The sequence below is a fragment of the Caenorhabditis remanei genome, chromosome X (genome assembly GCF_010183535.1).
Source record: "Caenorhabditis remanei strain PX506 chromosome X, whole genome shotgun sequence".
Lineage (NCBI taxonomy): Eukaryota > Metazoa > Nematoda > Chromadorea > Rhabditida > Rhabditidae > Caenorhabditis > Caenorhabditis remanei.
This window is the reverse complement of record NC_071333.1, coordinates 5,652,647-5,666,084: the sequence shown is the minus strand read 5'-3', so window position 1 is coordinate 5,666,084 and position 13,438 is coordinate 5,652,647. Positions and strand designations below refer to the sequence as shown.

Genomic DNA, 13,438 nt, shown 5'->3' with positions numbered 1-13,438 from the left:
ATTTTTATCCTTTCAAAGTACAATGTGAGCCGTGGTCAAGCGATGTGCTGATCTGAACATTTTCCAATTTAACAGATTGAGGAATGATAAAAGTCGGAACAGTAGTTTTATCTTTTCATAAATGTTGTAACAAAAAGCAAAACAAAACAATTATTGAAAAAAAAACTCTAAGCAACTCATGGTCAGATGAAGATGAACCACTCTTAGCCTGTCCCAAACTCTCATTCTGCCAAAAGGTCATACGCCGATACTCCTGCCCGAGTCATCCACTCCGCCCACTTGCACGTAAAACATAGCAGCCGGCCGAACCCGGTTAATGTCGGCCGCTACTTGCCCATAAGTCATAGCGAGTGTCCAGTAACATTGATCAAATATGAAACTGTGAAAGTTAATGTGGAAGGAGGGTCATATTTGTGATAAAGGAGGTTGGTACGATGTCCACATCCCCACAAAATAATTTTTGGAAGCCCGCAAGGGCTAAAAATACATTTTTTGTGATCTAACAAGGTCCATGAAAAAAGTTAAAAAATATAAAACGTCAAATGAACAAAACAAACTTCATAATATTTGGAGACTGACTCAAGTCAATGAAAAGGTCTACTTTCATGTTTCATTCTCGACTCTTCAAAATATGTTCTTTTTCTCTATTGTGTCTCATGAACGTGAACTTGCAAAAAATGACTATAAAGTTTGGCCGACTGCTAGTTTCTTTGTTTTTGTGGAATTTTCACTTTAGTGATAACCGTTGGAAAAAAAATTAAAATGGAACTGAGGACCTCCAAACTAAAAAGGACAAAACGCGGATTGCGGCGGTTCTAAATGTGTATTGGATCCAAGTATATTGCGGTCATATGATCGGTTGGGGGAAAACTGAAAGTGTCTCATTTTTGCTCTGAACACAGAATCAATTGGTAACATCGAAGAGCTATAATCTAGCCTTATGGAATCGTGCTCCAATAAAGTCATTCACCGCGACATGTCCATTACTTTCAGTCTTTCGATAGGCTAGTCTGTTAGTTTCCATACTCAAGATGGCGTTTTCGCCGGTGGGCCTGTCCCAAACTCTCATTCTGCCAAAAAATCATACGACGATACATTTGCCCCTAGTCTCGCACTCCGCCCTTTGCACGTAAAACATAGCAACTGGCGGAACCCGGTAAGTTTTTGGCCGCCAATTGCGCATAAGTCGTTGCGAGTGTCCACTAACAATGATCAAATATGAGACTGTGGAAGTTTATGTGGAAGGAGGGCCATATTTGTGATAAAGGACTCTGTTGGTACCAGGTTCTTTTCCCCACAAAAATAATTTTTGGAAGCCCGCAAGAGTTAAAAATATTATTCTTCCGTTTTTACAAAGTTCATATCAGGCAGGAACTGTGAACATCAAGTCCAAAAACTCCACTCGGTTTCTAAAGAAGGCACGTTATCACCCAAACAAAGCATAACGTCAAACTGGGGTACTGTGGTCTCGAGCCATTATGAACATCTACCGTACCACTATTTTCAACATTTCTGCTATAGTCAGTTGTTCTTCCCAACAATTTTTTAGAATTTCGGGAAAAGAATATCAATTTATTAATGATGAACACTGAAAAGCTGTTGAAATTTCTTATATGTTTATTTTGAACATTGAATTTTAAAACCATTGTTTCCTTCCGGGGGTTCTCAGAATCTTTGTTTGACAATTGTGCTCAGAAACCGATCGTCTGTAAGATGATCACTTGTATTGTGTTTCATAGATTGGGCAAGCTTTAATCTGTCTGATGGGTCCTATGGAAAGCTGAAACAAAATAGTAACGTTTCCAGTTAACTGTAGCTCACTCTCACCTTTTGTTTCTCCTTTTCAGGTATAGTCTTCTTGGCATTTTTCTCAATTCCTCTCTGCTTTCTTGCCTCTCTCACAAATGCCGTTTCAAGGCTTTTCTTGACAATCCATGTGGCTCTTCAATCATTCTTGGATGATTGTAGATGTTTGTGCATTGAATGACAAATGACTGTCATTATCAAGCTCTCCCATTTTGAAAAATATGTATTATTATAAAAAAGGAAAAGTTTTCTACCTAATTAGTATTGTATTTTTATTCATAAGACATTTTTAACCATCATCCACAACTTTCTGTTTTGTTCTCTCCGGTCTGATCTCTCAGTTTCTTCTCTAATTAGCTCCTCGTCCTTGACAATCTCCTCTCCGAAAAGCTCCTCATCGTCATATATTTGATCATCTTCATCATATTCAACCTCTTTATCAGAATCTCCACCTCTTCTCTCGTTACTGAAGAAACGTGCCTGCTTGTCAAGTACTCCACCAGATGAAGTTATCGTTGAGTTCTCTTCCGTTCCTATTGTCTGTCACATTTTCCAACGCGTTGGCAACGTTTTTATCGAAAAATTCTGGTTGTTTCCCACCTTCGATGAAACGTACGGAAACCCAACAAGAATAATTAAGATATTATAGAAGGTTAACGAAGTTGTAGGGAAGGAAATAATTGAACGGGGATAGAAAAGAGAATAGTGAAAAATATTCAAGAACTGATCAATTCAACAACAAAAAGCCAACTGGAACAACTGAAAAAAAAAATTGATGGCGGATTTTACAGAGAGAAGAAACAATTGAATAATGAAAATTTGGAAAGCACGTTGCTAATTTGGATGACGACGCTATTGACCACCCTGTGAGCCTGAGTTTCCTCGCTTCCCGTCTTATCCTTGTCCTTCACGTCGTCATCCTTGGAAACCTCCTCTTTTCTTCTGCTTGTCTCCTTGCCGCTCGTTTATTCCTGGAAATCACAATCCAGGTCCTTGATAGCCTTCATGTACGTGGGTTGAGAATTCGCTCATTATTCTCAGCATGAGTTTGGAGTTTGTTGAACAAGTTGAGTGCAAGCATTCAAAGACGAGTTGGTCCAATAGTAAGGGAGTTAGTTGGCTCGTCGGGTGTGGCTGTCAATTCATTTTGGAGGATCATCTTACTGAAAATTTTTTATCAAAAATAAGCTGTGAAAACAGTTCTGTTACCTGATAATGCTGTGCACATCTTTCTTCAAAAGCTCGAACAACGAAGCAAACCTCTTGAGTAAACCTGTAGCATAAACGGTCAAGTAGGTGAGAAGGTATGTGCGAAGTGATTCCTCTTAAATACGTCTCACAATCATTCTCTTGGCATGCTCGGAAGAGGTTTCACACCTTCTGGTTCATCTTGTTGCTGACAATGTACTTCTTACACTTCCTCCAGTCTCCTTGAGCATGGTTTTTAATGCAGTAACGACATGTTCACAAGTGTTTTCTGGTTGTCCGGTCACTGATTTTTTTTGATTTGTTTAAGTGGAAACTGCGGTTAAGCATACTAAGACGCATCTCAAACTCACAGCTGGGCATGTGTGGAATCTCAAAAAGCATTGAACAAATCAAAAAGACACATTCCATAAGTTCGACATCGATGTGCATGTGATAAGGAACCTGGCGGGAACGTTCGATCTCCTCTTGTTCGGCAGTGTTTTCGTGTTGACGTGTTCCAACAGCTTGAGCGAGCAATTCTTTGGCACGGTGAGTGTTTTGAATCCTGGAAAGTCCTTGATGAGCTTCGCGTATGGATCCGTGGCAAAAAGCACATAGTCCAAGTTGGCAAATGGTTAAGTTGTAGAGAACTTGAATGTCAATATCGGAATGATTAACAATGTCATATGACTCATGAGAAGAAGGACTCTGGCACAATGCCTCTCATCATCCAAGCTGTAGATCTTCTGCAACAAGTAATCCTTTTTCTTCTTGCGTGACGAAGACTTCGTGCTTGTCGAAGGTTTCGAAACACCCGCTAAGTTTAACGTGGCTCTCTGCTTTTTGTTAATTTGGCACACGTCTTTCTCAGCCCTCAGCTATTCGATGTCTTCATTCGGGTGACAATCCGCCTACTGAAGTATCTTCGCTAATTCGCCATCCAATACTTTCATGAATAGAATCTTCCTCATCCTGTAAACAAGCAAATTATTGAACCACTTGAACACGCTAGTAATATCTTACCTTTAGATTCTCATCTTCTTCGGCATAAGTGTCAAATAACCTGTTGCGGTCGGTCCTAATAAGGAGAACCAGCAGCTTTTAGGCAGTGGTCAACGTGTTCATGAACGTCTCGTACCCCATAAACTCACGGATTTTGCCGTTAAGTACGAAGAGAGCCGAGATGATGCAGAAACTGGTCTTGATATGAATTCCGAGACGAAGATGCTGCTCATTGGAAATGTCCAAAAGTTTCGGAATATACTTTCTTGTCATTCTTCTTCTTGCGGAACACTTATTTTAAGAAATAACGGCAAAGTTGTTCCATCTTTGTGACATTCTAATAGTCGTCAGATGAGTTGGTGTCTCTCTCTGTCGACCAGCCGGACGAATCATCATCACTGTCTGGTCAACTGGCTTTCTAGATTATTTCCCAATCGTGGCATTCAACACTTTCACCGAGTTATCATCGTCCTCATTTTCTGGAGTTTTGTAGCTATCCTCATCTTGGTTGGCACGTGATCTGCAAAAAATTTTTTTAGGATGTGGAGAAAATCGTGAGTTTCTCAGCTTTGTTTTTGAGAAAAAAGTTTTTCTCGATTTAAAGGAAAATCAGTATTAGAATTAAGAAGTTTGCAATCCATTTTTTAATACAGCGTAGTAAGCTGTACCGAGATTTACATCAGTTTGGAACTTACCGTTGAGATTTGTTGTTATTTTGTATTTCTCCGTCATTTGTAGTTGAATCTTCACTCTGAGCAACCGAGCTGTTAAGTCTGCACACGTCTACACATTGCAGCGATTACGAATTTGCAGCAGATTCAACAGTTTCTGAAAAATATCCATTCGCCACGGAAAATTTTTATAAATCGAAATAACGAAAGAACGCTCTTTGAATCATAGAGTCTTTTACGTTGTTTTATGTCGGTATGAAGTTAAAACTCACTGTTGAAATCTGCTTTTGTCATCTGTTCCTGATTATCCACTCTGTGTGTTCCCGTGCTGTTGTTTCCGCAAAATTCAAGAGATCGATTAACGGTTTACGGCAGGTTCAGTAGTTTCTGGAAAATATTCATTGCTCACGGGTGGTTTTTATGAATCGGAACAATATTCAAAGAAAAGCTGACCTGTATAGCAACGGATTTGCATTTTGTGCATTTTTTGACACTGGCCAGATAGTTGGGGACAGCATGAGACCTGAAAAAATGACTTCATGAAAGTAATTTTACTGAAAGTTGATTGAAAAAATTTTTTAAACAGATTTTTTTTTGGTAATCCTCCGATATTTTCCACAAAAATTAGAAATTAACAAAATTAAAAAAGCGAAAACGATAAACGCGCACAGCTATCGGCTGCGCTATTGTTGACACATTCCCGGTTTCTGGCGCGTTTCCCGATTTCGCTTATTTTTTAGTGAGACTACATTTCGCTGCAACCGAAAAGAATAATTACAGATTTGAGGTTCAAAATACAGCAGAATATGGATAACTGGAATACAACATGGATTCACAACTGATGGGGTTTTTGCACTGATTCTAAAAAAGGTAGTCGTCTTGGAAAAGAGCTATCAACAACAATTATTATTGGAGAAAAGCAACAAATTTTCTTATTTGTAAAGAATCCTGATTTTGGATCACCGGAAAAGCAAAGTCTCACAATGAAACACATGTTTTTGAAAGCAAAACAAACTCATTCTCAAGTCATTGAGTACTATTTGTTATGAGTCGAGTAAGCACGTCCCTTAAACTTTTCGGCCTTGTTAAAAAGATTCTAATCCTTACACTTTTTTAAATCTCCATTGAGCATGGCCTTCAATGCAGCAATGACACGTGACGAAGAATTCGTGCTTGTCAAAGATTTCGAGACGCCCGCGAAGTTTAACGTGGCTCTTTGCTTTTCGTTAAGTTAGCACACGTCTTTCTTAGCCGTCAGCTTTTCGATGTGATCATTCGAGTGACAATCCGCCTACTGAAGTATTTTCGCTAATTCGCCATCCAATACTTTCATGAATATAATCTTCCTCGTTCTCATCTTGTAAAAAAGCAAATTATTGAACCACCTTAAACACGTTAGTAATATATTACCTAAAGCTTTTCATCTTCTTCGGCTTAAGTGACAGACGGTTCCAATAAGGAGAACCAGGAGCTTGTTGACTGTGGCCAACGTGTTCATGAACATCTCGTACTCCATAAAATCACTGATGTTGGCGTTAAGAACGAAGAGATCCGAGATGATGCAGAAACTGATCTCGACATAAATTCCGAAACCAAGATTCTTCTCATCGGAAACTTCCAAACGTTTTTGAAGATTGGCGACGGGTTGGTTACGATCAGTTGTTCTTTTTCTACGTGCAGACATAATTTCATTGAGTTTCTTCCATGACATCATGAGTGACTTCTTCTTTCTGATTGAAGTGAACAACATACTTTATCGTCGCCTTCAACAAGTCCCTCAACCTTGATTTCACTTTTTTTTACTTTCCTGACATTATATTTATAGCTTAATTTCCGCTCTGCACGTTTCCAAGCTGTTGTGTCCGCAAAATTCAAGAGATTGATTCGCGATTCACGGCAGGTTCAATGGTTTCTGGAAAATATTCATTGCCCACGGGTGGTTTTCATGAATCGGAACAATATTCAAAGAAAAGCTGACCTGTATAGCAACGGATTTGCATTTTGTGCATTTTTTGACACTGGCCAGATAGTTGGGGACAGCATGAGACCTGAAAAAATGACTTCATGAAAGTAATTTTACTGAAAGTTGATTGAAAAAATTTTTTAAACAGATTTTTTTTGGTAATCCTCCGATATTTTCCATAAAAATTAGAAATTAACAAAATTAAAAAAGCGAAAACGATAAACGCGCACAGCTATCAGCTGCGCTATTGTTGACACATTCCCGGTTTCTGGCGCGTTTCCCGATTTCGCTTATTTTTTAGTGAGACTACATTTCGCTGCAACCGAAAAGAATAATTACAGATTTAAGGTTCAAAATACAGCAGAATATGGATAACTGGAATACAACATGGATTCACAACTGATGGGGTTTTTGCACTGATTCTAAAAAAGGTAGTCGTCTTGGAAAAGAGCTATCAACAACAATTATTATTGGAGAAAAGCAACAAATTTTCTTATTTGTAAAGAATCCTGATTTTGGATCACCGGAAAAGCAAAGTCTCACAATGAAACACATGTTTTTGAAAGCAAAACAAACTCATTCTCAAGTCATTGAGTACTATTTGTTATGAGTCGAGTGAGCACGTAGCTTCTGAAAACTCACTTTAAAACTCGGAAAAACGACATAGAGTTGTAATAAGTCGTGGCTGTGGAGTGTGTTTGTTAGCGTCGTGGTCTAGAGGTGTTCGTCCAAACGCAGATCGTCTTCACGATAGTAGCCAAGGTGTGTGTAGTCGAAGGTCAGTGTTGAGGAGTCAAACATTTGAAGAGCAGTGCGTGTACTGCAGTCTGTGTAAAGACAGAACGGTCCAATCGATCCAAGAGAAGGAACAGCGGCGCGCCGTTTGTATTGTCGAATTGAAACTGATAGTGCAATTGCACAGTTTCCCCGCTTCTGTCGTAGAATTTTGTGAAAATCCAATCGGTTTCTGGGACCTTGTATCGATATATGTTTTCATAATCACCTCTGAGTAGAAAACAACTTTAATTTCTTTTTTCCCGCTCTCACACACCTTTTTGCTTCTTTTTCGTCTATTATATGCTTAGAGACATCCACTCCGCCCACTTGCACGTAAAACATAGCGGCCGGCGGAACCCGGTAAATGTCGGCCGCTACTTGCGCATAAATCATCGCTAGTGTCTACTAACAATGATCAAGTATGAAACTGTGGTAGTTTGTGGATGGAGGACCACATTTCGTATTTGTGATATAGGACTTCTACTGAATGATGGTCCGAGAACAACGACCTCCCCACAAAAATAATTTTTGGAAGCCCGCAAGGGCTAAAAATACTATTCTTCCGTTTTGACAAAGTTCATATAAGGCGGCAACTAGGAACACCTAATCCAAAAACTGCACTCGGTTTCTGAAAAAGGCACGTTATCACCCAAACAAAGTATAACATCAAACTAGGGTGTTGTAGTCTCGAGCCATTAAGAACCTCTACCGTACCCACTATTTTCAAAATTCCTGCTGTAGTCAGTTGTTCTTTCCAACAATTTGTTAGCGTTTTCTACTGTCTACGGAATTTTTGTTAGCTTCAAGAACAATAATTAAGAAAAAATACCTATTCTGGCTTTGTAAACGGCGAGTGAACATTAGAGCAGGATACATAGAATTTTATGATTGACATTAATTTTGAATATTGAGTATTAGGACCTTTGTTTCCTACCGGAGTTTGTCAGCATCTTTGTTTGACAATTGTGCTCAGAACCCCATCGTCTATAAGATGCATCCTTTGGAGAGCTGAAGAAAAACCATAACGTTTCAAGTTAACTGTAGCTCTCTCTCATCTTTTTTTCTTTTCTACAGACATAGTCTTACAATTATTGGCCTTTTTCTCAATTTTTCTCTGCTTTCTCGCCTCTTTCACAGCTGCCTTCTGCAACTTTCTCTGTTCCAGAGTCTCTCCTTTTGCCCGGAACGTTGAAACATTTGAGAAAACACTTTCATTATCGTCTGCATCATCTTCCATATCCTCGTCTTCATCCTCATCATCAGCAATTTTTTCTACATAGTGTGTCTTTTACAGCCTTATCGAATTGTACTAAAGCTTTTCTTGACAATCCACGTGGCTTTTTGATCAGTGTTGGATGATTGTAGATATTTGTGTATTGAGTGGCAAATAACTCGCAGTCCCACTTCATCTTCTTGTTATTACCCTCGTCCACTTCCACAATCTCCTACTGCTTTTTATCCTCGATCAATGAAACGCATCCGTTCCCGCACATAAAGTTTGGCGAACTGCAAATCGAATTGAACACGTTGTTCCTCTTCATCATACTCTGCAGTAAAACATTATTTGTCATCAATAAATTTGTGAACGCGACCGGTGTTTGGTTCAAGAGTGCCTCCGATTTATTTTTATCAAAAAATGGAAAGGTTTTCTACCTGATCAGTAAACTTTTTTTTTTTTTTTTTTTTTTTCATAACTCTCTGTTCTGCTCTCCGGTCCAATCTCTCTGACAGTTTCCTCTCTGAAAAGCTCCTCGTCGTCATAATCATTGTACATTTGATCATCTTCATCGTCGTCATCTTCTTCATCAGAATCTCCACCTCTTCTCTCGTCTCTGAAGAAAAGTGCCCGCTCGCCAAGAACTCCACCCGCTAGCAAGATGAAGTTATCTTTGAGTTCTCTTCCGTTTTTATTTTCTGTTACATTTTCCAACGCGTTGGCAACGTTTTTATCGAAATACCCTTTTCCAACCTCCGACGAAACCAAAGAGAGGAAGAGCTAGAGGAAAAGCGGAAGGAGCAGCACAGATGGTTGTTTTCTTCAATGTACGGAAACCCAACAAGAATAGTTAAGATATTATAAGAAACAAACGAAGTTGTAGGGAAAACAAATAATTGAACGGAGATACAAAAACTGATCAATTCTACAACAAAAACAGAAACGAGTATTAAGGCCAGCAGACAACTGAAACAGTTTCGGATAACTTTGAATGTCTAAGATGAGAAAAAACTACGATTCAAAAGGGCGTGGTCCGTGAAATTTGAAAGTATTTCTTGATGGTAAAAATAATCCAGTCTTTCAGAATGTACGGAATATTTTTGTAATAATTTTAGAATGTTCACACGTTAAACACACGTGAAAACATATTTTTAGTTCCAATATATTACGCGTTTGTTGAGAATTTTTGTTGCGAATTGCACCAGTTTGTTGTTCAAATCGTCTACAATGACTAAAAAGCATGATGCAAACAGGCGGACGAACATTTACCAAGAGCACTCATTTCAATTTTTTCAAAACAATTAACGTCATGATTGACAACTACGCGTTTTGTCAAATTAATATTTGTCAATTTTGAAGCCAATCTACAACTTTCGATTTCAGAAACGTCACATACTTCCAGGATTTCGTTATGTCTAAATAACAGTTTGTTGAAGATCGATGGAGTCCACTTTTCAAAAGATGCTGGGAAAATGTCCAAATGGAGCGGAGGATGTCCAAAATGAAAACAACAAAACTACCAGAATAATCTGTCAGCTCCCAACTTGAGTCCGGTCTCTTATTACTAACATACTGAATTCGTGTTTGGCATGTCATTAACATTAATGAATAATATTTCTCCTTCACATCAGCCTTATCAAAAAATTCAAATGAATGTTTTCTCAACTACAACGTTTAGCTTCCAAATCATTTTTATATTGGGGTCAGAGTTTTTTGCTAGAATGTTTTGAAATTTTACACTTCTGTTTTTCATTCAATAAAACCAAATCAAAAACACATTCCCGTTTCCTATTTTCTTTCTTTTGTAGATATACAATACTGATTTTATCTGAATATTCTATGATTAGTCTTCAAAATTTGATTCGCATGCCACGGGGAAAAATATATTGTCAGTTATTCCGCAGGATATCACACTTTCCTGAATCACTTCATTTATTTTATTTTGTTAAGTATTTTCTCCGCTCAGTTTACGCTCATTATCCTATGATAACAACATGTATGAAAAGAAACGGGTGCCGGAAAAAATTTACGGAATTTTCAGACTCTATCATTTTGGTGTCTCCGTTTTCCTCTTAATCATTTTCCACAAATCAAATGTGATGGATCCATTATAAATGTAACGCGGATTACGCACGGAATCTGTGGGTACGGCAGATGCGTCAGTTAAAGATCCGCATTGGATCCACGTATCCTGGGTTCCACTTCAGTGTCTTATCGGTTGTATTATGTTAGTATACAGATTCTTCAACTTTCCATTCTTGTTTAACTCATTTCGTCTACAAAATTCTTTCCGTCAGTTTTTCTGCCAATCTACAACTTTTAATTTCAGAAACGTCACATGCCTCCAGGATTTTTCGATGTCCAAACTAGCAGTTCGTTCAAGAAAATTTTTCAGTTATTAGAAATGAAAGTAGCCGATTTCTGCCAGTAGAGAACATTTTTTACATTTTTAATGCAATAATATTCATTGAGTGGAATAAAATGTTTTTAAAAAAATTTTATAATAAAAAGGAAAACATATTTGTGTAGCATAAGTTTTTAGTTTAATGCCAATAGAACTCATTTCCGGTTATTTCAAATAAGGCATCTCGCACGAGTGTAAGTTTCCATATGTCCCAAGTCGAAGTTATACTGAAAGCACAATTTTGAAACATACAGATTCAGCCATTCAATACACGTGGTGTTCGAACACTAGCAGTAGAACATAGAACAAAATAATTTTGGTTTGTTGTTTCTCATTTCATCACTTATCACGCCAGGTTTACTTACGGAGAGGGAAGGAATCACTCGATCAAGATCAATGCTAATCTCAGTCCAATAGTATGGTGTTGCACATTGTTTCATTGGAGGAATTGATTCGATGGGACATTGATGACGGATGACAAGCCAAGTTTTTGTTTGTTTTTCGTACTCAACGGTGGCTGTCAATCTATAGAGCCCTCCGTGGGCTGTGGTGTCAATAGCAAGAATCCCTTCAGGTCTCAAATCTGATTCAATGAATGGACGAACCCCGTCAATCGGTGACTTGTTGCAATAAATTTGACCATGAATCGTGAATTCCGGATATGAATTCTCAATATAACAAAATAAGGATTTTAAATCTTTGTTAGCACTCACGGAATTGTTGACAAGAATCAATTCTTTGACTGGTTCAATTACTTCGCGAAGTTTGTAATCACTGTGTGCGTAGCTCGCTCGAACTTTATTCAAGCTGAGAGCAAGTAGGACAGCAGAAACCAATGAAAGTTTCCAGAAAATAACCATTTCTGAATGAAATTATGCAATTATTAATGAGAAATATAAAAATATTTCAGAAAAAATCGGAAATGATAATTTCTAGAATAGCCGAGTTAATATACATGTTTCGTGTGATGTCCAACGTCAATCATACTATCATGTGAGAAAAATGACACTTACCATGCATCAAAACGGGAAAAACGACAGATATAACCCAACAGGAAAACGACAGATATAACCCAACAGGAAAACGACAGATATAACCCAACAATTTTTAGCATGGTTTGAAGAAATGAAACTTGGAATGTCGATAAGTTTAGAGAACTGAAGAATTAGTGCGGGAACAAATAATATCTCGTTGAAATTGCAAGAGAATCTTGATTTCATTAGATGATATTCCACGGATACTCGAAATCTATATCGTAATTAGCACTATCCCATCGGTGGTTTGTATCGAGACAGCATACATCCGGAGCGACCGTTTTTGAATATCTAGCATCCAAAAATTCACCACAATGTTGGTTTTTCTTCGCATTTTGAAACCAGAAACCATTTTTCACTCTGAAATGCTGTACAAACGATCCTTGTTACATCTCGGAGTTGATTTGATTTTTTGAATTAGGATATACTAACTGGAGCACCCTATTTTCTATTAAATACTAGCTGCACATTTCAATGTGAAGTAGGCTTGTGAATTGGGCATAGCACCAGCTGTTCATATGGCTTTATTATCATACCAGCCTGTCTTCCCCGCCTTCGGCGGGTTCAGTCGGCTGGCCTCTTCTCATTTACGTGGCAACCCTTTTTCAAAATGTGCCCGCATGACCGAGTGGTCTAAAGCGGCGGTCGCTGTCCAAGGCACGCCAGTTCGCTTTTGCCCGCTGGCTCAATTTCTCTTCTCTTTCCAAAATCGTTGCAGACATCGCCTCAGACAACGCCCAATTGTCTTTTATATATAAGAATGATATCACACAACATAATTATCCTACAGTGTTTTCAGCAAAAATAAGTAGTAAACCACTCCTTCAACACAAGTTTTTATTTCAAAATTTTCAATGCTTTATCGTTTTTCTCTATTCTATTTAAAATGACGCCATTCCTTCCGCCTTATTCGCCCACTGATAAGAAATTTGCAAGGAAGCAGCTGTCCGAGTAGTCAACAACAGTTAATATTCTGAATACACCAGTGACTGCCAATTTCTACAACAAATAGCAAGAAATTGTGAAACGTCAATATTCCTCATTTGTAATCTACAAATATGTCATTTCCTTCAAAATTCAAAGGTTTTGCCGTTGAAACATCCTTCTACGTAGGCATGTATGGTGCACTATTTCTGAAATGTCGATTTTTGAATGAATTGACGCATAATCTCAGGGAAAAGTTAAACTATTACCGGTGAAATGTCTGATTATTTTGATTGAAGTAAGTTATGAGCTTAAAAATATTGAAAGGAATACAGTGCGCGTCATAAAGATAGCCCCCCTTGCGATTATGTCAGATCTGGCTCAGCCGTAAGTTTTCATGAAAAATGGGTAACAACATTCGATTCCTCGTGCGAAATAACCCCTGGACGCAAA

General features: G+C 38.2%; 4 protein-coding genes across 4 annotated transcripts; all 4 read right to left on the bottom strand.

The window, feature by feature from the left end:
* Nucleotides 1-2,887: 2,887 nt before the first annotated feature.
* On the bottom strand, nt 2,888-4,269 carry GCK72_023072 (uncharacterized protein; the record flags this gene model as incomplete). The annotated part of the gene is made up of 5 exons (XM_053735218.1): nt 2,888-2,969; nt 3,016-3,130; nt 3,215-3,298; nt 3,366-3,644; nt 4,146-4,269. 5 exons carry the CDS (start codon nt 4,267-4,269, stop codon nt 2,888-2,890), a joined length of 684 nt encoding a protein of 227 aa, XP_053578784.1.
* A 1,818-nt stretch (nt 4,270-6,087) lies between these two features.
* Nucleotides 6,088-6,417, bottom strand: GCK72_023071 (uncharacterized protein; the record flags this gene model as incomplete). Its single annotated transcript, XM_053735217.1, has 1 exon — nt 6,088-6,417. The coding sequence occupies one exon, from the start codon at nt 6,415-6,417 to the stop codon at nt 6,088-6,090; it is 330 nt and encodes a 109-aa protein (XP_053578783.1).
* A 927-nt stretch (nt 6,418-7,344) lies between these two features.
* On the bottom strand, nt 7,345-8,644 carry GCK72_023070 (uncharacterized protein; the record flags this gene model as incomplete). The annotated part of the gene is made up of 2 exons (XM_053735216.1): nt 7,345-7,604; nt 8,494-8,644. The coding sequence occupies 2 exons, from the start codon at nt 8,642-8,644 to the stop codon at nt 7,345-7,347; spliced, it is 411 nt and encodes a 136-aa protein (XP_053578782.1).
* Nucleotides 8,645-11,197: 2,553 nt separating this feature from the next.
* Nucleotides 11,198-11,887, bottom strand: GCK72_023069 (uncharacterized protein; the record flags this gene model as incomplete). The annotated part of the gene is made up of 3 exons (XM_053735215.1): nt 11,198-11,254; nt 11,393-11,695; nt 11,741-11,887. The coding sequence occupies 3 exons, from the start codon at nt 11,885-11,887 to the stop codon at nt 11,198-11,200; spliced, it is 507 nt and encodes a 168-aa protein (XP_053578781.1).
* Nucleotides 11,888-13,438: the final 1,551 nt, after the last annotated feature.